Genomic DNA, 24,241 nt, shown 5'->3' with positions numbered 1-24,241 from the left:
ATTTTTTATTTCGTTTCTTAAACTCGTTATTTTATAACTTATGATCTCGTAATTACAACTTACATATTTTTTTTATGCATCTAGATAATTTGACCCACTGGGCTGTCGTAGATATATCTTATTTACCAAATAAATAGTAAAAATTAGACCCCCCTTCCCCTGTCAAATGGATCATTAGGCCACAGGGGCTAAGCCCGTTCTGGGCCCGGACTCTGTGATACCATCAATATAGACTATTCTATGGTATCACAAAGTCCGGGCCCAGAATGGGCTTAGTCCCTGTGATGTAGGCCTGTTTTAAAAAAAACTTGATGTACCTTTTAAAAATGACGATTATGCCTTCTAACTTCGCGTTTCTGTCGCCTTATCACGTTTTGTTAAATTAATTAAACTAGTCAATAATCACATAAAATATGTTTACACAGTTAAAACGTTAATATTTCTTTCCAAAACGGTTTTAAAGCTCAGTTTGTTTACACTTGTCATCATGAATTTATATTAGTAATTTGGCGTATCTCTAAGCGGAACTTTTAAACTAGAGGTAAAACTGACCTGGCACCGTAAACTGTTCTCTTTCGGCGAGATGAATGTGGATGTTGTCGTTGTGGGAGGAGGCATTGCGGGACTGACCGCTGCTTACCAGATTCATAAAAAGGACACATCTTTACATATAGTTGTGCTAGAGGCCAAAGGTAACTACGTCACCCACGATCACAAGTTGTCAGCGACAGTGGGCCTTGGTATTTGCACAGGAACCGGCAATTTTGTCTGTAATCATTACAAATAGTACGGGTACATTTACATGTATTTTTTTTATTAGAGGGTAGCATGGTATCGACCCCTACAATTATTATTACAGACAAAATTACCTGTTCCTGTGGTGTGTGGTAGCCTGATAGCGCACCTGAAAGATTCAGGAGATCAGCTGTCTAGTTAATCTCGGTGAGATTCGTCTAGGCTGGATATTTGGACTTTGGTCAGTCCAAATAATGAAATATCCAGCCTCTACAAATGCACGAATCTCGCTGAGATTAATAATGTCTAATCCGTTTTTGGTACCGTACGTACAGAAAGGCGAAAAATTTCTTGCCCTTGATTTGACATTTCAACCTTAATGATAAATCGAACCAAATTAGGTTTATTTAAGCATCTCGGATACATTTGATCCATTATTTTCATCATATATATGATTGCTTTGCAAATCCAAAGTATTCCTGTATGTGTAACAGGAAGGGAGAAAATGCAACGAACCAGACCGTGATTCAAACCCGGGCTCTAGTTAGGTGCTCTACCAACTGATCGCTATCTGCATGGCCACCGCTGATCAAACCCGTCTGACAACTTCATTCCTCCCTCCTTAAATGTCTTCACACCTTGAACACACAAACCAGATTCTTTTTGCCCCTGGTAGGACTTTCGCCTGCAAGTTCAGGGGTGGTCAACAGCTCCAAATGTAACAAAAAGGGAGAAAATTCAACAGACAAGACTGGGATTCGAACCCCCTGAATCATGAATCTTGAAAGTGCTCTACCATCTGAGATATCTGCCACCAGCGATCGAGCACGGCTGACTGCTACACCTATAATGCAAATGTGTAATAAATTAATCAGCCAAGAAAAATATGTTATAATTCCAAATACGCATAAAACTTGACATGAAATTAAAAAATGAATAGTACTTGTACATTTGATAATTGCTAAATACAGAAAATAATTAAAACAATATTACTGATACTTTTTAGGTCAATATGATGATTTAACTCTCCATAAAGTACAATATTCACTGAGTCCAGTGTTTATTACATAATATTAATACATTTCCAATGTTTTTGCCTTCAGTATCTTTACCAATTGAAATGACAACTATTTCCTCATGAATGTGAACAATATGCATATGAATCTTGTTAAATATAGTATGTCTACTTTAACGACTGGGAATTCTGACAGAAATGAAGTAAAATGTAAATATAAAAATCAAAAAATGAATTTATTTTTCAAAATACATAGACATGAACAGCAACTCTTCACGCCAGCATACTTTTTATGAAGTGTTGGAACACTTCATAAAGTATGCCGGCGTAAAGTGCCGCAGATCATGCCCTCATATATTTTCAAAGATTCTTAACTTTATTAAAAGCATCAAAACATGTAGTTCTAAATGACACCAGATTTGCTATTTTTAGATCAGGTTCGATTTTACTATTGTTCAATGATTGTTACTCCAGTTCAGGACAGAAATTGCCCTTTCTTTATGATTATAGTGCAAGATAGTTGACACAGGCACTCAAAGTTTTAAGTATCCATAATAAAAAAGATTGTCAATCATTGCGCTCAATATTTGAGTTTATGTTAATCTGGCATTCCATATAGATCTATCTAAAATTTGACAACTTGTTATCTCTTCCCTTCTGAGTTTCAAGTAACGAGCCTTCAAATTCTCATTAATTACTGTAGAGTATACTTCTAGCACTGAATGTCAAATGTCGTAGTACATACTGATAAACCTATGGTATATATAAGCTAATGCTTTTAGGCTTTAGCTGGAATTTGGGCAAAGAATTATCTTGTTCTATCTTATATCAATTCTTGCAAAGCAAAATTTAAACCTTTTTTGAGCACTGGCCATTCAGGACTGAGTATCTGAACAGTTTACTAGATCAAATAAGAATTCACAAAATGTTTCTTTTTTCAGTTTTGAGTAAAACTTTGGAGAGAGAGTTCAAGTGTGTTAGAAACATTATATTTACTATTATTCTGATTACTATCATCACTCCATTTCAATATATAGGGTAAAATGATTTTACAGTGTCAGTGATATTGATGAAAAGCACAGGCTTGATGTCATGGTCTTGTATATATAATATTTTTACTAGCCCAACCCCAATTTTACTGGACTTGGTCTTTGGGCCAGTGACTAGTTTCGAAGATTGACTGCTGCATAGATTAATAGATGTAGGGATGGCTAAAGGACAGGGAGGAACTTCAGTTTGATTACTTCAAGTTCCTAAAATTCTATTTTCTTCAATAAAATCCTACCTCACCTCCCCTATTCACTAATATCACAGCCTCCTTTTCTATTACTTCACCTAAAACTTGTTTGGAAATACTTAATCTAGATTCAAGTTTGTTTATACCATTATCCCCATGGTCAGGATGGGTCTGCAGAGAGGAGTTTAAAGGTTTACAGAGGAATATAGGGGAGTTTTAAGAAATCATCTCATGAACTACAATGGCACACTAGCTGTTTTAAAATCTGTATGCATCCTCATTAACTGTAGATTCAGGGTCACACCAAGACTCCTGGGTATAAGATGGAACCACAAGAGAAATTTAGTGTTATACATTGGAAAAAGCATGCAGTAACTCAAGTGAATGATTTGGCCCGTGGATCTCTTGTTTTTCTTCCTTACCCAGTTTCTATTCAGTCTTTCCCTTTGTCCTCTCCTTCGCCACCTGACTGTCCCTATATTATATATTCCCTTTGTTCTCTCCTTCGCCACCTGGCTGTCCCTATATTATATATGCCCTTTGTCCTCTCCTTCGCCACCTGGCTGTCCCTATATTATTATTCCCTTTGTTCTCTCCTTCACCACCTGGCTGTCCCTATATTATATATTCCCTTTGTCCATGTTTATTTCATGCTCCACTCCTGACTTTCTTATTATACCCCCCACAACAAGTTGTGGGGGGGTATACTGGAATCGGGTTGTCCGTCTGTCCGTCCGTCCGTCTGTAGACGCAATGGTTTCCGGACTCTAAAGCATTATCCTTTCCACCTACTGTCACCATATCATACATATGGACTACCCATGGGATGAAGATGTTCCCTATCGATTTTGGGGTCAAAAGGTCAAAGGTCAAGCGCACTGGACATCGAAGAAGCAATATGGTTTCCGGGCTCTAAAGCGTTATCCTTTCCACCTACAGTCACCATATCATACATATGGACTACCCATGGGATGAAGATGTTCCCTATCGATTTTGGGGTCAAAAGGTCAAAGGTAAAGTGCACTGGACATCGAAGTAGCAATATGGTTTCCGGGCTCTAAAGCGTTATCCTTTCCACCTACAGTCACCATATCATACATATGGACTACCCATGGGATAAAGATGTTCCCTATCGATTTTGGGGTCAAAAGGTCAAAGGTCACGTGCACTGGACATCGAAGTAGCAATATGGTTCGGTTTGTCATGCCATTTGTTTTTTACACTCAGAAAAGAGGTAGTTTATACCTATTACCAACACCCTTTGGGAGATTGGGGTAAGCGGGGGGTATTCTTAGTGAGCATTGCTCACAGTACCTCTTGTTAATTCTAAGATCAAAGTTGGGGGACATATTGTTTTTTGTTCATCATTTCAAGAAATGTACATCCCTGGCCAGGCTAGAACTTTGAATTCCACGACTTATAAACTTCCAATGTAGCCAAGGTGAAGATCAAGGTCATGCTTGAATGTGAAAGATCAAGTAGGAATTTTCTTGACAGTTAGGGTGTTTGTTGTCCCCTGCTGTAACGCAGAAGGGGACATAGAAATACCGGTGTCCATGTGTCTGTTGGTCACACTTGACTTTATGAACGCAACTCCTCGGAAACTGCTCAACGGATTTTGTTCAAATTTCGTAGGATTGTTAGTCATCATATGTAGTTGATCATATTGCACTGCCAATTTGCTTTGACAAATTTTACAGAAGTTATGGGACTTTGTTGAATTTCTACGTGCTACACTATAGGAACACTTAATGGACACAATTCCTTGGAAACCGTTGAACATATTTTATTCAAATTTCGTAGGATTGTTAGTCACCATATGTAGTTGATCATATTGTGCAACCATTTTAATTTGACAAATTTTACAGGTTTATGGGACTTTTGCACTTCTGAACAACTTTTTTTGTGGCAGTGTGGGTCATATGGCTATACTCGTAGCAATCTTGTATGTTTTACAAATCCATTTAGTGTTTTTTCTTTATTAGACAGAGTAGGAGGACGCACACTAACACTACCATTAAAGACAGCTGATGGCACAGACAATTTTGATCTTGGAGGGCAATGGGTTGGGAGGTAAGCTTGCAAGATTAAAGATTTTGATATGAATATGATTTAAGATAACTCCTGGAATTTAAATTTTTTGAAAAAAGTTTTGAATTGTACTGTGCACTAGCAGTATTACCACTTCAATGCTGGTTTCTGTATTACCTGAATGATAGGACAGACACTAATGAGTTCTATAGTCTTCAGGTAAATGTCCAATTGATCAGTCAGGGGTTGCAATAGAAAGGCAACTAAAGAGAGGGAAAGTTTTTTTGATTGTTTGTAATCACTGGATCCCTGATTAGCCTTTCATACTTGCCACGAGGGTTGCTTATGACTACAATTAGTGAACATCATTTTCATTTGGTTTTAGACACGTCACTTGTACCATTAATAATTAAAACACAACACTACACAATTTCTGAGTTGCCCAATAGTTATTTCCCTTTGTTGAACTCTTATGCATTGTGAGATGCAAAATATGTTTTCATATTCATGCGATGGGTACAAATGATTATCGCTGCATTCATATATTGCCTTAAGGATGATTAACAGACATCATGCAACCACCTGAACAGCAGGGAAACACAAATTTTAATATAGTAAGCTTAGGAGTATATTTGATGATGAAATAACTCAAACAAAAATCAATAATCACCATCTTTCTTTGAGAAATGTATCACTCGTGTAGCAGGTGAAATAAATGATAATTTAAAAGTTAATTCAATAGCCTAATCCAAACAAGTCATTCTTGATATAGTCATGCTGATATAAACAAAATTTACGCTTTCATAACTTTTATCGTTATCTACCGACAACAACAACAGCTACATAACCAGTCAATCTATAAAGTAAAATTAGACTTGTAAATCCTCTCCTCTACAATACGCGTCAATACAATTGAAGCGTATCGTAGAAGAGTGGATTTACAAATTTAATTTAAAATTAGATTGCATAACTAGTATACATCTTGCACCCACCCAAGCTTTCCACAGAATACTGAACGTACCTCCATCACAAAAGAGCTGATATCTTGGAAATTGTGTATTTATGTACTGCATTTTGTGATACTCAGGTGACGTGAAGGACTAGGGCCTCTTGTTTAATATACATGTCCGTAAAATTAAATGGTTTATTTGTTGTAGATGTCAGCCCCACATTATGGCCATGTTGGAGGAGCTGGGACTAAAAACACATGTTCAGTACCTGGATGGTAAGAAGTTCATGCAGCTGGGCAGTGATAGGGTCAGCAGTTATAACTCAAATATTCCGTCGCTGTCTCCTCTGGCACTAATTGACCTCCAGATGTTTATGAACAAGGTTGGTTCAACACGACTACTCTCTGTTTAGATATATACTTTGAGAAATTTCTTGGAACACACAGAGTATCATGTATATTTACCAACAAGAAGCCCAATGCTTATTGTACTTTTGGAGAATGTACTTGTACTTGCTCAGGGGATGGATTTTACAATACATGTTAACATATCACATTACATTACAATGATAAATACTATCTTTGATGTTCCAGTGAAAATATGGGATGCATATTGATATTTTGAATTATTATGTGATGGAAGAATTCTGAGCTGTCTGATTGGGTGAGATCCAGGATATCAGAAATAGAACAAATTGTAAAGAATTGGTGACATCTATGATCTTTGATGAACTGGAGTAACATTGTTGAATTATAGTAACATTGATTACCCGATCTAAAGATGACTGATCATTGTTTTGTCATATGTAGTAGCTGGTTTCAATGTTTTGAATAATTTAGTAGTGAAATAAACAAACACTTGTGTATCTAATCACTTTTGACCATTGTCTTGCAATGTATCTATATAAAAAATGGCTGACTGAGTATTGTTATACCCCCCGCAAGAAGTTGTGGGGGGGTATACTGGAATCGGGTTGTCCGTCTGTCTGTCCGTCCGTCCGTCCGTCTGTAGACGCAATGGTTTCCGGGCTCTAAAGCATTATCCTTTCCACCTACTGTCACCATATCATATATATGGACTACCCATGGGATGAAGATGTTCCCTATCGATTTTGGGGTCAAAAGGTCAAAGGTCAAGCGCACTGGACATCGAAGTAGCAATATGGTTTCCGGGCTCTAAAGCGTTATCCTTTCCACCTATAGTCACCATATCATACATATGGACTACCCATGAGATGAAGATGTTCCCTATCGATTTTGGGGTCAAAAGGTCAAAGGTCAAGCACACTGGACATCGAAGTAGCACTATGGTTTCCGGACTCTAAAGCGTTATCCTTTCCACCTACAGTCACCATATCATACATATGGACTACCCATGGGATGAAGATGTTCCCTATCGATTTTGGGGTCAAAAGGTCAAAGGTCACGCGCACTGGACATCGAAGTAGCAATATGGTTTCCATTTAAATTCTTTAATGGCTTTTTTCATCGCATGGAGATGCTGTGTTCCTAGATACCCTTTGGATCATAATACTGAAGTTTTACCTATTACCAACACCCTTTGGGAGATTGGGGTAAGCGGGGGGGTATTCTTAGTGAGCATTGCTCACAGTACCTCTTGTTTCATATGCTCTAGTAGCCGATTTCCATGTCTTAGATTATTCAATCAAATGATAAAACAATTATAGACATTTTGTAAGTCAGTGCAATGCTTTATAGCTACCTGAAAAATACGATATTTTACTTCTCAGATAATTCCTGACTTGGTGAATATTGTGCCTCTCAAGTAGGTAAACCATCGTATTGACCTATAAAATGTCAATAATTGTATACTATATGATTGTATTGCAGTTGTGGTCTCACCTTGGGTTAGATGTCATTGTTTGTATATTATATGATTGTATCACTGTTGTGGTGTCACCTTGGATTAGATGTCATTGTTTGTATATTATATGATTGTATCACTGTTGTGGTGTCACCTTGGCTTAGATATCAATGTTTGAACAATTCTAAGTCTACACTACATGAGGATGCTTGCAGTTCCTATCTCATTCTGTTACAGTTAAACCGTGTTGTGTTTTTAGGAATTTTTTAAAACAGCTTTTGTATACTAGTACATTTCTATCTAGAGCTTTTGTATACTAGTACATTTCTATCTAGAGCTTTTGTATACTAGTACATTCCTACATGTATCTAGAGCTTTATCAAAACAGTAGCCTACAGCAGCGGGTTATTTGTTTTGCTTTTGATATAGATAATTCAGATAATTAATAAGTATCAGATTAAACTTTGAGAACTTTTTGAATCAAATTGTTATATACATTTCATAAGAAAGCTTTCAACATTTTGGACAAGCATTTCCAGGGCATTAGATAGGCACTTTACTGTATTTCCAGTATCTCTTAATAATTTGGATTTCCTTTACCTAACAATATAGCTATCTTTACACCAAGTTTCATTTGCTTCAATAATCAAAGCTAAAACAATTTCAATTATAGTCCAGGGTACTTTTTACCCTTCCAGATGATTTAAAACAGGCATTTGTATGAGAAGGTAGACACTCTATGGAAGATTTGGACCCATTTCTATTGTGCATTCTAATACAATTGTATATGTATTACAAATGGATTTATGGTGGTGAAACTAGGTATTTTGTTCATGCATGGTGTACTAAAGAGATGGGGGCTGCCAATAGGGAAAATGCAGCACTGCAAACATCAGATACACATGATGATTTTGTCATCTAAGTCAAGCTAAGCTACAAATGCAGACGTCTTGTTTTTTAACTTATAGTTGGAGTGGATGAGAAATCAGGTCGATGTCAGGGACCCTTACCAGAATCCTTATAGAGCAGAGTGGGATTCCACTACCATGGACACATTTGTCAATAATCAACTCAGGACCAAAGGTTAATTTCTTAGTAGATTTGTTTTGTCTGTAGCTCTCTGGGATGATATTGGGAGAGCTACAGTTTCACCCCTTTATGAAAAAAAACCTTTGATTTACAGTGCAGGAAAAATGTGCATTAAGACCCACTGGCCTCTTGTTTTCAAAATATTTATTAGTAGAAACATACCGGTAGATAAATGTTTGGCCAAGTGTATTGTGTTTGTGTTTCCAAAATTATGTTCAAATTGCCTATGAATTATGTAATGACAACATTGTAGAAAAGATATAACATATCAAAGTGTCTCAGTGTGTGTGTATATACAGTGGAGCCTCGTTGATCCGGACACTTTGGTTCCCAGCAAAATCGTCCGGATAAATGAAGCGTCCGGATAATTGAATCGCATATTTTCTATCTTTACATAAGTAACCAATATGTGCCTACTTTATTGATGCATAGTGAATTAAACACATTCTATCATTGGATTTGACCATTTGCATTAGTAAATAAATTATGATAATGTTAACATTTACATGTATTTCAAAGCACTAAAATTTAATGTACGTGTTCAGTGTACTTGCCTGTGCTTACATTGTACATACATATGATCCCTACAAATAAATATACAAAACTGTGTACCGTATACACTAAAACAAATAATGAAGCACTTTATGTAACTATAAGTAATAAATCATTAGTAACTATCATAATCATTTACACTTCAAACATTTCATCACACTTTTACTCTTTAAAGAGGCCAGTAATTTCCATCTGTCACGATTCACGGGTTCGGCGGTCTGTTAAAACAATCTTCATCGTCCACAGTTGATATAAGAATTTCGTGATTATCATGTCAGTTGACACCATTCTTTAACCGAAATTCAATCTGCCAGAGTTTATATTTCTTATTCTATAATTATCCAAGACAATATTGGGAGAACAAAATCATTTACTAGTAAGCTCGTAATATCAAGACCTACTACTGCTTTGATCTAGTCACGCGCACCTATTATTTTCATGATGCGATAATAACGGAACAAAACTCGGGTGAAACTAACATTACAGGTACATACAGAATAATTGTCATTTTCCTTAAAATGGTAATTTTCTCACTTCCACCCAGAGTTTAAAAATTCGAAAGCAATAAAGCTCTACAACATCGTAACAAGAATCAATCGTACACAGGTACGTTCTACATGCGTGACATTCTAAACGTTAAAACCTTATACTACATATACATGTGCATGAACATACATGTATATTTCACGCCAATCAACAGTATAAAATCCAGAATCTAGAAGTATAATCTACACTCTTTAGATTTGAATAAGCCGATATCAATTTACGAATCAGTACAACTGATATGTGTAGCAGTTAAAAAAAATTATCATTACGGCATGATGTTTAATTTATTAATACTATTAGGGTATTGATCAAGACTATAAAATAATATGCTACAGATTTATTTACAAAATTCAACACTACACGCAATAAAGATCTTATGTGCGAAAATTGGCAATACAATGTCTCGATCGGCACGTGCCATCTAACGGACTTATTGTCACACACCACCTAATTGGAAGGATGTGTTGACAGGGTACAGGTAATCGCTTCAATTAGACAGTTTGGCTTGTTTTCTTTATAATTTACACCTTGCTAAAATTGTCCGACACAGACCTTCCCTAAACAAAATTACCGTCCGGATTATCGGTACAATTTTCAATGCATTATAACGTTTTGTAGTAAAAAGTGACCGTCCGGATCTGGAACGCGAATTTCCGGATTAATGATGCAAAATAATGTATAAAAATTCCGTTCCCTAGAAAAATCGTCCGGAAGGTGAAGCGTCCGGATTAATGGCGTACGGATTACTGAGGCTCCACTGTATATATACATGTATATATATAATCGTGTATTACTCTCTTCATAAGGTGCAAAAGATTCTGTTGAGGCAGCTAGTCGTTGTATGTTTGGAATGGAACTATCCCAGATTTCTGTATTGTATTACATCAGTTACATGAGTGCTTCTGGCAGCCTGAAATCTCTCATAGAGGCCACAGAGTACACAGCACAGGAGTATAAAATTGTGGTAAGTAGATACGAAAAAACACTAGCAAACGTCGAGGTCTTGTCATTCGTCATCTGTATTAACCTGACATTATGAGTCATAATGAATTTATTGATTTTAAAATAAAAGATTATTGGTTCTGTATTTTTAGATTCTCATTTACATAGAAAGGAGGATAACTGGCCTGAACTTACATGTGAAAACTGTTAGACAACCCAGTATTAATTCATGTGTGTTCAAACCATGACCCATAGAGCTGTTTAAAGTTCACAATAGGGATCAAAGTTTTGCAAAGTTAAAAAGAACAAAATTTCACATTTTTAAGGGAATGGTATAGTTTGATTGGGTGAAATGGATTTGAAAATACATGTATCTTTTTTCTTGGTCCTTATGACAAGGGGTGTTTAATGTAAGTGGTCCAATATCTTAAAAACCATGGACATTCCCATCCCCAAACCAAATATTTTCATATTCCTTGTGATGAGACAAGTGCAATGTAATGTAACCCCTAGGGAACCATCTACAGTCCCCCTGTCAGAAATGGCCCAATATCTATCTTGAAAACCATTGAGATCCCCATCCCTAAACAATATAAGATTTGTTTCATGTGACAAGGCTAGTTCATTGATGCACAACAAAGATTTTGGGGCCATCTCTAGGTCCTTGTTATAATGTCTTGAAAACTATAGAGACCCTCACCCTTAAAGCACACATTTTGTTGTTCCTTTTGTCAAAGTGAGTTCAATGATATACAACAGAAGGCTGCAGGGAAAGAGTAATCTCTAACACCACTCTCTCTAAACCGTTCCAATATCTTGAAAACATCATTCCTTGTGACAAGATGAGCTCAATGATATATAACTACATGTACAGGGAGAAAGGAGGACATCTGTAATCCAACTCTTTCAGATTTAAATCATCAAAATCATTTGTAAATTTTTTTAAAATGGGTGGGTTAGCATTTTGGCCCATAGGTATAATTTGAGAATTTGTTACTAGATTTTTATCCGAGTTACAACGAAGTTGAACTCGGCTATTGGTTTGGTGATGCGGGCGGGCGTCAACAATTGGTTTCCGGATGATAACTCGAAAAGTTTACAATCTAATCAAATGAAACTTTCAGATATTGTTGGGTACCAGGTAAGAAAGACCCCTATTAATTTTGGAGAAAAATGGTCAAAGGTCAAGGTCACAGTGACCGAAAATAGAATGAAAATTTCAGAAAAATATGGTTTCCGAAAGATAACTCAGAAAGTTTAAATTCGAATTAAATGATACTTAAAGATATTGTTATGTACCAGGTAAGGAAGACCCCTATTGATTTTCGAGAAAATAGGTCAAAGGTCAAGGTCACAGTGACCAAAAATAGATTTAAAATTCAAAAAAATTTGGTTTCGGGAGGATAACTCAAACATTTTTTAATTTGAATCAAATGAAACTTGGATATATTGTTGGATACCAGCAAAGCAAGGCCCCTATTGATTTTGGAGAATAAAGGTCAAAGGTCAAGGTCACAGTGACCGAAAATAGATTGAAAACTTCAGACAAATATGGTTTCTGGACAGTAACTCGAAAAGTTTAAGACTGAATCAAATGAAACTTGGTTATATTGTTGGATAGCAGGTTAGGAAGACCCACTATTGATATTGGAGAAAAAAGGACAAGGTCACAGTCCTGAAAAAAGATTAAAAATTTTAGAAATATCTGGGTCTCCATGATAACTCTAAAAGTTTAAATCTGAATCATCACAATTATAAATATGCCACATCATTCCTGACTTTACAATGTATCCCATGCAACTCGGCTCATGTACCCCTGGGTGCATATATTGATTTTTTTGTATTGCTACTTAGTTTTTATATTTAACCTATTTGAACAATAAATTTGAAGGAAAATTAAAGTTAATTATGAATTTTTAAAATACCGTCAGAGTTAGGACCAAATTACACTCATCATAAACCTCATCCTATCTTTTCTGACATGCCTCAACAAGGAATCCAAAGTAGAAGTGACTCATGCGATATCATATATTGTTTGTGACCTTTGTAGGGAGGAGCCCAGCAGGTCAGTCAGAAGTTAGCAGCTTGTCTTCCTCCATCTTGTGTTCAACTGGAACAGCCAGTCAGAAAAATCACACAGGTTTGAAAACAGTAAATGTACACATACTATGTAATGAACTTGTTTTAAACTAACATGCATCAAATTTATGTGCTTTATTCTTAATAGTTACCAATTTAGCGGTCGCCAGTTAATTTATATGGTGGCCACCAGATAATAAATGGCGGCCACCAGTTAATAAGTGGCGGCCGCCACTTATTTTATGTGGCAGCCGCCAGTTAAATGAATATTAATTCTATACCCTGGCACCTATCAGCTTCAGTAAAATTCCATACCTTCCACTTTTTGCAAACTTATCGCCTCTTTTCAGATTGTTATAGCTTATGATTCTACCTATCATGGATTAGCAAAGCAGTAAAATGCAGTTAGAGTGAACACACTTATAATGAATTTAAGTGATTTTGATTCTCAGTAGTTTTAAAACATATTATGAACTTATTAGATATAACAAATTACATTTATAGTGAATCAGAACTGTTTTAAAATTGTTTGTCTCCAGCACTTCACTATAAGCAAATACATGTATTTACTCTACTGCATGGTGTAAATCAAACATTGTATACATAGAATATAATCCAAAGTACTAAGTTTTAAGAATCTTTTGAGCTTTTATATACAAAGATGTATTAGGTATATAATACTTTTGATACAGAACACTTCTTTAGTTTTTGTGCAAGCATATAGTTACTCTTCTGTGTTTGAAAGTTTAAGTTGGGGCTAGCACAAAGTCCAGTTAGAATTTGTTTAAACAATTACATGTATTAGCTCTTCTGAGCTGAAGGCTCAAAAAGCTAATCATATGGCCATACATGTATGTCTGGCGTGCGGTGTGCATCAACTTTTTGGAAAAAGGGCTATATCTCAAGAACCCCTTGGCCAATTTTTGTCAAATTTGTCACAGGGTATCCTTGGCCCAAGGGCTTTCATTTGTACTAAAACTAGGGTTGTGACCCTTTAACAAGGGAAGATAATTAGGAAAATGCAAACAAAAGTAGTGGTTGCTAAAAAATCTTCTTCTCAAGAACCACTGGGCAAATTATCACCAAACTTAAGCATAAGGATGAGGATAGGATGTAGATAAAAAGTTGTTCAAGGCATCATCCTGGGGCAAAGGGTGTGGTCTCGAGGTCACTTCAAAGTTGACCTTAGATATTATTTTGTTAAAACTTTGATATTTTGCTTAGTATAAGGACTAGGATCATCAAATTTTGTCAGTTGATGCATCTTAGGACCTAATATCATGTTGTCTCAAAAGTAGGTCATGGTGACCTACTTTTTGAATTTCGCAGGTAATTATTATTAAATGGATTTTGATGCATATCTTGGACACTTTTGAGCCTATGATCATCAAAAGTTGTCAGTTGATGGATCATGGAACCTTGAAGTGTGTCATGTGAAAAGTATGTCACCATGACCTACTTTCTGAATTTTATGGCTAATCATTTATGAATACATTTTAGGTTGTTATTTCAGATACCGAGAGGTTTAGAATCATCAAACCTTGTATGTTGATGCGTCTAGAGGCCTCAAAACATATTTATAAAAAAAATAGGTCACAGTGACCTACTTTTTTAATTTTGCAGACATTCAAATTTCACATTTTCAATTTTAGATGCATATTTTGGACACTATGAAAGCTAGGATCATCAAACTTTGTCAGTTGATGAATCTTGAGTCTTCATAGTTTGTTGACCAAAAAGTAGGTCACCGTGACCTACTTTTGGAATTTGACGGCTATATTTTAATATTTCAGATACTATTTGACTTACAATTATCAAACTTTGTCAGTTGATGCATGTTGAGTCTTTAGAGTGTGTTGACCAACAAGTAGGTCACTGTGACCTATTTTTGGATTTTGACGGCTATATTTGAATATTTCAGATACTATTTGACTTACAATCATCAAACTTTGTCAGTTGATGGGTCTTGAGTCTTCAGAGTGTGTCGACCAAAAAGTAGGTCACTGTGACCTACTTTTGGAATTTAATGTTTATATCTGAATATTTCAGATACTATTTGACTTCAATTATCAAACTTTGTCAGTTGATGGGTCTTGAGTCTTTAGAGTGTGTCGACCAAAAAGTAGGTCGCTTTGGCCTTCTTTTGGATTTGACGGCTATATTTGAATACTATTTGACTTGTCAATTGATACATCTTGAGCCTTCAGTGTGTCGACCAAAAGTATGTCACCGTGACCTACTTTTGGACAGTTACATTTAAATTTTCAGGTACTATTTGACTTAACATCATCAAACTTTGTTAATTGATGAATCTTGGTTAGTGAGAATTTTTGCCTGTTCTACAATGTATCAGAAGAGTGATTCTAGGCCCATGGGCCTCTTGTACACTCCTCACTTAGTTAATTACTATTCAATTTGTTCCTATAGAAAGAAAATGGTGTGACTGTAACAACAGAGAAAGGAGATATCTACAGTTGTGATAGATTGGTCCTGGCCACCCCCCCTAACATGACAGGTAAGACCTGGCCACTCCCCCTAACATGACAGGTAAGACCTGGCCACTCTCCTTAATGTGACAGGTAAGACCTGGCCACTCCCCTTAACATGACAGGGAAGACCTGGCCACTCCCCCTAACATGACAGGTAAGACCTGGCTACTCCCCCTAATATGACAGGGAAGATCTGACCACTCCCCTTAACATGACAGGTAAGACCTGGCCACTCTCCTTAATGTGACAGGTAAGACCTGTCTACTCCCCAAACATGACAGGTAAGACCTGGCCACTCCCCCTAACATGGCAGGTAAGACATGGCCACTTCCCCTAACATGACAGGTAAGACCTGGGCACTCCCCCTAATATGACAGGGAAGATCTGGCCACTCCCCGTAATATGACAGGTAAGACCTGTCTATTCCCCCTAATATGACAGGGAAGACCAGATCTGGGTTTGATCTGCATATAAATCTCACAGTAGACACATTGATGATAGAATTCTAAAGTTTGGTAAAATTATTAACTCACTCTAGAAATTTTATGGTATCATCACATACTTTTTATTAGTTTTTCCACAAAACCTAAAAAGACAAGGTCTGACAATAGCCATTTCTGGTCCTGAAATTCAAACATTCTTTGATTTCTGTGAAATTCAGTCTTTTCTTTGAAAGAGACAGAAACTAAAATTTAATTTTCGCAAACTTTGATTCCACTTTTGGAGTATGAAGTCACAAAGGATTTATGCCCCATAATCAGAAATTTGAGGGGCATCTACCATGGTAGATTTTGGTCCGTCTATCTGTCTGTTCGCAAAAACTTTAACCTTGGCCATAACTTTTGAATGTTTAGTGCTAGGGCTTTCATATTTCACTTGTGTATTCCTTGTGACAAGACCTGTCATTTTTAGCTCACCTGAGCTGAAAGCTCAAGTGAGCTTTTCTGATCGCCTGTTGTCCATTGTCTGTCCGTCTGGCTGTAAACTTTTTACATTTTCGACTTCCTTCTCCAGAACCACTGGGTCCAATTTCAACCAAACTTGGCCAAAAGCATCCTTGGGTGAAGGGCTTTCAACTTTGTTCAAATGAAGGGCCATGTCCCTTTCAAAGGAGAGATAATCACAAAAATGCAAAAATAGGGTGGGGTCATTCAAAAATCTTCTCAAGATCCACTGGGCCAGAAAAGCTGAAATTTACATGAAAGCTTCCCAACATAGTGCAGATTTAAGTTTGTTAAAATCATGGCACCCAGGGGTATGATGGGGCCACAATAGGGGTTCAAAGTTTTACATACAAATATATAGGAAAAATCTTTAAAAATCTTCTCAAGAGCCACTGAGCCAGAAAAGCTGAGCTTTACATGAAAGCTTCCTGTATTACATGTATATTGTTTGTAAGTTGAATATCAGGGCTGTCTGTGAGTTGTCTGTCTGTTTGTGGGTTGTCTGTATGTGTGTTATCTGTCAGTAAACTTAACATTATCATTGCCATCTGTGTACCTTTAAACAGTACACATTTTGTATATGTGAACAACAGGGACAATTTCAATCATGCTTGGATCATGGTAACCTTGCACAAGGGGAATTTGAGTTTGTTCAAATGAAGGACCCTATCCCTTTCTAACAAGGGAAGGTAATTGAGAATGATAGGAGTAATATGGGGCCATTTCAGGTACAGGCATGGCTCCACTTCACTGGAGGTAATAAAAAGTTTATAAGATTTCTATCTTACTGTGCTTTGGGTAAGTGTTTCTTAAGGACATCTTCGTTTTTAGACAGGATACAGTTTGATCCATTGCTGCATTCTAGCAGAAGAGAACTAATGAAGAGAATGCCAGCTGGAGATCTGACAAAAGTCATAGTAACTTATAAAGAGGTGAGATAGAGAAAAAGAGAGATTTTTTATGTAAATGCATACATGTAGGTTAACAATTTGTCTTTCATTTTGAAAGTTTTATACTGATAGTCAATTTGATCTGATTTTTAACAGGCATTCTGGAGAAAGGCTGGTTTATCTGGAGAATTTGTCACTAATGGTGGCCCAAGTTTGTGTTCTGAATGTGATCGAGGACCGCTGTGTATCGTGTATGATGCCACATCAGCCCGAGGAAATGCTGCAATTGTAGCATTTCTAGGAGGGGCGCCTGCCTTTCAATGGAGGAATCAAAAGGTTAGAGGATTTAAAAGATATTAAATGTTGATGTCAGTAGTTAATGAATATTTGTGTATCAGTGTTCTTATTTTAAAAGATTTGAACTGTAGCTAAAGTTAGTAAATTACTGATAAATTGGCTGCAAGCTGGAAGCTCAAGTGAGCTTTCCTGATTACCTTTTATTTGGTTGGTTATTTTTTTGTTCATTCATCTGTCTGTCTGTAAACATTTCACATTTTCATCTTCTTCTCCAAAACTACAGGACCAATTTTCATTCAAATTTAGCACAAATTCAGAGTTCTTCAAATAAAGCAACATGCTCCTTTCAAAGGAGAGGTAATCAAGAAAAGGCAAAAATAGGGTGGGTCATTTTAAAATCTTCTCAAGAGTCATTGAGCCAGAAAAGTTAAAATTTGCATGAAAGTTTTCTGGCATAGAGTAGATTCAAAGTTTATCTAAATTATGGCCCCTAAAAGTAGGTGGGATCACATTACAAGATCAAAGTTTTACATGAGAATATATTGGAAAAAATCTTCTCAAGAACTGCAGTTCATGATTAGTCATATCAATATGCAAACATCACCAGATAGTGTCAAGTTTGTTCAAATTGTAGTCCCTGGGAGTAGGGTGGGGGTCACAGTAGAGGATTGGAGTTTTACATAGGAATATATAGGGAAACATCTGTAAAAATCTTCATCTCAATAAGAGAAGGCCACAATGTATAGTCATATTGATGTGCAAGCATCTTCAGGTAGTTCAAATTCAAGTTTGTTCAATTCAGGGGGTCTTAGTGTAGGATGGGGCCAGAGTAGGAGATCAAAGTTTTATATGGGAATATACAGAAAATTGATTAAAACAAAGTCTTTTCAAGAGTAGCAGGGCCACACTAAATCATATCAAAATGCAAATGTTCTAGAGTTTTGTAAATTAGTTTTTTTTAATGACAATGACAATGATTTATTTGCACAAACACAATAACAATTACTGGCAAAGGCACATATCAGATTATACCATAGAAACAATAATATTCAAAATACATTCAGTGAATTGAATGCATGAATATGGCACCAGACAAAATCATATTATGTTATATTACACCGCATATAAGGTTTAATTCAAATCAATATTCTGAGGGTAGGTTGAATCAAATTTAACATAATACATGTATACAGGAAAGAAAAATCTTTTTAAAAATCTTCTTCAAAACAGCAAGGTCATGTTAGTCATATTGGTTTTGAGGCATCCCCATATTAGGTGAATTCAAGTTTGGTTATGTCATGACCCTTTGGAGCTAGGTTGGAGCCACAATATGGGGTAAACATTTTTCATGGGAATAAAGATTGAAAAAAAAAATCTTAACTACAGCAGGACCATGGTGACTCAGGTGAGCTAAGTGGCCCATATGGGCCTCTTGTCAACATTGTGATAGTTAAATACTAAGTATGGATTTTACAAAATGCTCCAGTGAGTTGAAATCTGAATTTTTCTGCCCTTCATAGGCAGGGATGAATTGTATTGCTCCATTAATTTTGTCTCTCTGTCATTCCGTAAAAGTGACTGATTCCATTAGTTTCTTTGCTAAGATGTTGAAATGCTTTTAGTTTGTACCATAGTCGATAAAGTTACACATCAAGTTTAATTTTTGATCCAACTGACCAGCTTCCAGCAGAATTACGACCCTTTAACAATTTCATAGAATGCACTGTGAAGTTTTCAGACATTTTTTCTCCTGTGCTTGCAGATATTGAACTTATATTCATTATGTAGTTGAATATTAATGAGTTACATATGAAATTTAGAGATTTTTCCAATTAATATATGTCCAGTAAATTTACATATATGACCCTTAGAATTCCTAGTTTTCTGGACATTTTTTCGTTTTTTATGTGCTCATCTTATCACAGTATGGTACTGTCCATCCTTCCATCTGTAGACTATAAGGTTTTTTTTCTAAGTTTAGCTTTGATGCTTCATAATGATGAGATACAGAACAAGTATAGGTTTGGATAGATTCTGTTGTATATTTTCAGATACATCTTTTGACAGTTCTGTAGGGGTCATGGCTTTGTACAGCCAGTGACTGTCAGAATTTAACTGTTTAATAGATTAGGCTTAGTGTGAATCTCATACTGTGGTTTATACATTTTTTGATGGCTTATGATCATGATTTGGAGATTCTATAATTTTATATTATTCATATAGCCTTGTGCATGTAGTTATTAATTCAATGAGTCTGTAATGCAGTTTACGTATTGTTTTAAAATTAAAGATAAAGAGCTGTAGATATCAGGTGTATTTTGTATTGTTGGCGATTCTCTAGTTTCAATGTGCTTGCAAATATTGACCTCATATCTAAGTGCTATTGGATATAATGAGTGATTTACATTTCAAGATAGATTTAGTTTTTATTGGCTTACCACACTTTCAGTGCAGTTAATATTAGATTTCATAGAATTCAGTTTTCCACATACTGAGTGGACATACTTTCAACAGAGTTATGACCCTTGGATTTTTAAATTTTCTTAAAAGTGCTTGCAGATGTATAATGATGAGTTACAGTTGAAGTCTGGGTATATATATCTATGGGTGGGTGGGTGGGTGGGTGGGTGTGTTTTTAGCAGAATTATGCTGTTTGGCTTTGAAAATTGTGGGGAATGTAGATTTTCAGGGTATAAAAAATAAATGTTTATTCGGTATATACTTACATACATACATAAATACCAAGGATAACCCATGAAAGCTTATTTCCAATGGGGTCCTTTGATGCACGGATGTTTGCACTAGGGGGTATTTATGTGGGAGGAAACCTGAGGAAACCGACATGTTCGAGTGGGTGACCACCATACCCTCTCACTTACAACCATTGCGATCACAGGGATCGGACTCGGGTCGCAGCGGTGAGAAGTGAGAGCTCTACCTCTGCGCTACCCGGCGTTTTTCAATACATCTAATTTTAGTAATAGTATGTAGTTGAAGCAAGTTTCAGAGCAAACCTAGTTTTTCTTATTGAATTGGCTACCAGCAGAAGCATCCATGTCATTCTAGCACATCTAGTTTTAAAGGTTTCTTATTACAGGAAGAAGACAGGAGATCCGCTGTGTTAAAGTCCCTGTCAGATTTCCTGGGACCCGAGGCTCTTCATTACCTGGATTATGCCGAAAAAGACTGGAATGTAGAGCCCTACAATGAGGGCAGTCCTGTGTGTTGTGTAGGACCTGGGGCAATGGCTTACTTTGCAAAAGGACTGAGACTTCCATGCAATAGGTAGATTTACTATACGCCAAAAGTCTGCTTGTTTTTAACGTAGACTAATTTTTAACATTTTTTGCTGGTCATTTCGAATATGCAATTTTTTCTGTTGCAGAAATAAATCATAGAAACTCATCAAAGTAATGATTCACAAATTTTTGATGCACCAAAATAAATCTATTTAATCATTTTCTCCCAATTTTGCAAAGGAAAAGATATATGCATTGCCAAGTTTCTAGATAAGAGGCTGAGCTTTTCTGTGTAGGAGGTGCATTTAGTGCAGCTGAATACCTAACTTAAAATTGAAGTAGAAGAGAATGCACCTACAATCAGCGAGAAAGATGATAAAAATCATTTAAAGCAACTTCTCTTTAAAGAAATAAATGTAGGAAATATGAAATACTATCAAAAGATATGTTTTAACAAAATAAAAATGTGAAAACAATGTCCTATAAGCATTTCATGTGTTTCTATACTTGTACGTATTACAGTAAAGCACACTTATAGCAAAGCTCCTAGGCCAGTGAAAAACAGTTCATTATAACCAAACTTCATTATATCCAATACAATTTTTGTTATTTTCCTTTCATTGGGGAATAAACATCACAACAAGACCGGTGAATTCATGATAAGCGTGTTTTACTGTTCTTGCTGGGTTTATGTATGAGTCGAATTCGGGTGATGAACTTCGTAATAAGAGAAACTTTCTGCGTACATTCACTCATATGCAGTGATGCATTTGTCCCAGACCCTAACAATTTGTTTCACACCATGTGCATGAGAGATCTCTTTTTTTTAATGGCAAATATCCTGGGCGAATCTCAAAACTTGTGTATTGATGAAATCCCCCCCCCAATATTTACGATAGTTGATGAAGTTTGTCGTTTTCTTTCTGCTGATGATATATTGGCTATATGATTTATAGCTATTTTAAATTTATAAAAGTTATATAGATATGTGGTTTTGAAGGTAAAGAATTTTTTTCAGGATTCATTTTGCTGGGACAGAGTCAGCGACTGCTTGGTGTGGCTATATGAGTGGTGCTGTCCAATCAGGACTTAGGGCTGCCAGTGAAGTTCTCTTTCATCTTCGACCTCAAGTTGTGTCTGCACAGGAACTTGCCATGACAGCTTATGGACCCTCAAGCTTCACACCAAAAACCAAACCAAAAGGAGGCAAAGCAAGGGCACTGGTCAAGGTCACGTTAGGGATAGGAGCAGTTGTTGCTATAGTCATTATAGGAAAGAAAGTTGCTGGCAGTCTTAATGAAAAGTAAATATTTCAGATGATTTTCAATTTCAAATATGTAATATTTGGTGTGAGCCGGTTTAATGTGAATTAAATCCTCTTTCAGTTAACATTCAATTTCCACAGTGTAAACACATTGCAAATCTAATGCAAACAGCATAAAAGCATAGTAAATTATTTCGAATTAAATGTTCATGTGAACACAAAGTATATCTAATTCAAATAAATCTGGACGTGTGTGTTCAGAAAAAATATTACAACTAAGAGATACAAAGTTGTATATTACTTATTAATTTGAGGTCAAAAACAATTAAGAATCATTTAAGAAATGAAAATGTTGTCAATATGCTCCATTAACAGTTGCAAGGTTTTGCGGACCCACCTTAAATCACAAAATATTTCTTTATTAATTTTGAAGATCCATTGTTGTAAATTCTGGTAGATCTCCATGAAAGAAAATATTCTTGTATATGCCTAATGATGTCATATTTTCTAAATAAAATTGGGTCATTTTCATGATAAGAATGGGAGAAGAATTTAATTCATATTAGTTTACTACACATCATTCTTTCCATGTTGTAAATTTACTCTGAAGTAGTTCATTTGGAATTAAATTTATCTGAAGTCAAATTAAATGTGCATTCGTGTGAACAACACATGAATCTATCATGAATTTTGTTTCGTAATCAGCCATGCTTTTAGTTGTTTCCCATATAAAGTTACCAAGTGCTGTATGTTCTTAAAATGTCCCCTTTTTTTTCTCAGGTGTACAGAGTCAGTTTCAAGAGTCATTATTTTGTGATTGATTGTTTTCATTACGGTTCAGTTGTTTGAATCTTCGCTTGTATCCAGTACTTAACAGCAGTTAACGTATCCAGTATTGTGATTGCTTATGACTTGAGTTATAACATGTAGCTATGTGGTAGGAATAAACTTCCATGATGTGATTATTTGGTGCCAAATCTTTTTATGTAATGTTTGTTTTATAAAATTTAATGACAGCATTCCAGTGTAACTTTGTACCCATATTAATGACTTATTGTTAAATTTCCATATTAAAGATAATAAAGTTGGACTGTTTCTATTGGAAATGTAGTTTAGAATTTTTATATATCATTTTCTTGTTACATTGTATAATGTATTGTCTTTATTGTCTACACCCACCAAAATTTTATGTTTTATAGTGTCTGTAAAATAATGCATGATTATATCCACCTTTTTTTACAAGATTTTGTTGATGATTTAATAGGTTACATGCCACTAATTTTTATTTGCAGAAATCAATATGTGTATGTATGGTTTTTATTTTTATTTTTTGGAAAAAACCCCAACTTTTTTCTAAAGCAACCTTACTTAAAATATAGTTACGAATATGTGTATTCTTCTAATACTGTTGGGACTTAGAGGCCAAGATAGTAAATTAATACCTCCCCAAAAATTTACTTTGTTAAACATCAGGTTATCACTGCTAGTCAATCAAATTAAAAATAATGTATCAAAAATAAGTTCTTGCCAATAAATTATGATTTGCGGTATACTGTCATTCGGTTACATGCATAGCTAAGGAGAGGTTGTGAACATCCCAAAAAAAATAAAAAGAAAACTGAAGAACATAAAGACAGGATTTATATTCATTATTTAGAATTTTTTTGATTGATGTTTAATTAGAAAATGTATTAAAAAAATGTGATTTGATGACTTGCCATGTATGTACCAATTTGAATTTAAAATAAAATGTTGCATTGTATGAATTATGTATGTGTCTTGAAATTATTATGATTCAGATTAACCCTATTGTTTACAAATACTTAGTGTGAACTGTTTGATTGTGTATCGCCTAACATAATTTAGTCTACACAACAATAAAGTCACAGGGATAGTCAGTTCAGATCTAGGGGGATATGAGCCTGATACAAGAGAACCAAGACCCCTTGCAAAGAGAAAATGTACAAGAATAGTAAAAACAGACTGTGATGTTTTATATCTTGTACCACTGACCCAGAAAAGTCGTAGAGGTGTAAAAGATGTTCATAGGAAAATCATTTTAATTTTTTTCACAAAGAGGCACAATGGAAATGCATTGTTCCCATATTTGTCAAAATT

At 35.6% G+C, this 24,241-nt stretch overlaps 1 protein-coding gene across 1 annotated transcript; it reads left to right on the top strand.

The window, feature by feature from the left end:
• The first annotated feature begins 559 nt into the window (after positions 1 to 559).
• LOC125667964 (probable flavin-containing monoamine oxidase A) lies at positions 560 to 23,894 on the top strand. The gene is made up of 12 exons (XM_048901676.2): positions 560 to 692; positions 4,973 to 5,060; positions 6,176 to 6,350; positions 8,761 to 8,875; positions 10,786 to 10,943; positions 12,972 to 13,061; positions 15,428 to 15,515; positions 17,265 to 17,365; positions 17,480 to 17,659; positions 20,718 to 20,905; positions 21,878 to 22,162; positions 22,904 to 23,894. The coding sequence occupies exons 1-12, from the start codon at positions 584 to 586 to the stop codon at positions 22,938 to 22,940; spliced, it is 1,614 nt and encodes a 537-aa protein (XP_048757633.2). The 5' UTR covers positions 560 to 583; the 3' UTR covers positions 22,941 to 23,894.
• The last annotated feature ends 347 nt before the right edge of the window (positions 23,895 to 24,241 follow it).

This window comes from Ostrea edulis, chromosome 4 (assembly GCF_947568905.1).
Source record: "Ostrea edulis chromosome 4, xbOstEdul1.1, whole genome shotgun sequence".
Lineage (NCBI taxonomy): Eukaryota > Metazoa > Mollusca > Bivalvia > Ostreida > Ostreidae > Ostrea > Ostrea edulis.
The sequence above is the reverse complement of the archived record's forward strand: the minus strand, read 5'-3'. Positions and strand labels throughout refer to the sequence as shown.

Bases quoted from the DNA above. Each gene is read 5' to 3' on its own strand.
- LOC125667964 (XM_048901676.2), top strand. From the start codon at position 584: ATGAATGTGGATGTTGTCGTTGTGGGAGGAGGCATTGCGGGACTGACC. The intron at 13,062-15,427 runs GTTTGAAAACAG...TTGTTCCTATAG, and splicing joins CAGTCAGAAAAATCACACAG to AAAGAAAATGGTGTGACTGT. The intron at 15,516-17,264 runs GTAAGACCTGGC...CTTCGTTTTTAG, and splicing joins CACCCCCCCTAACATGACAG to ACAGGATACAGTTTGATCCA.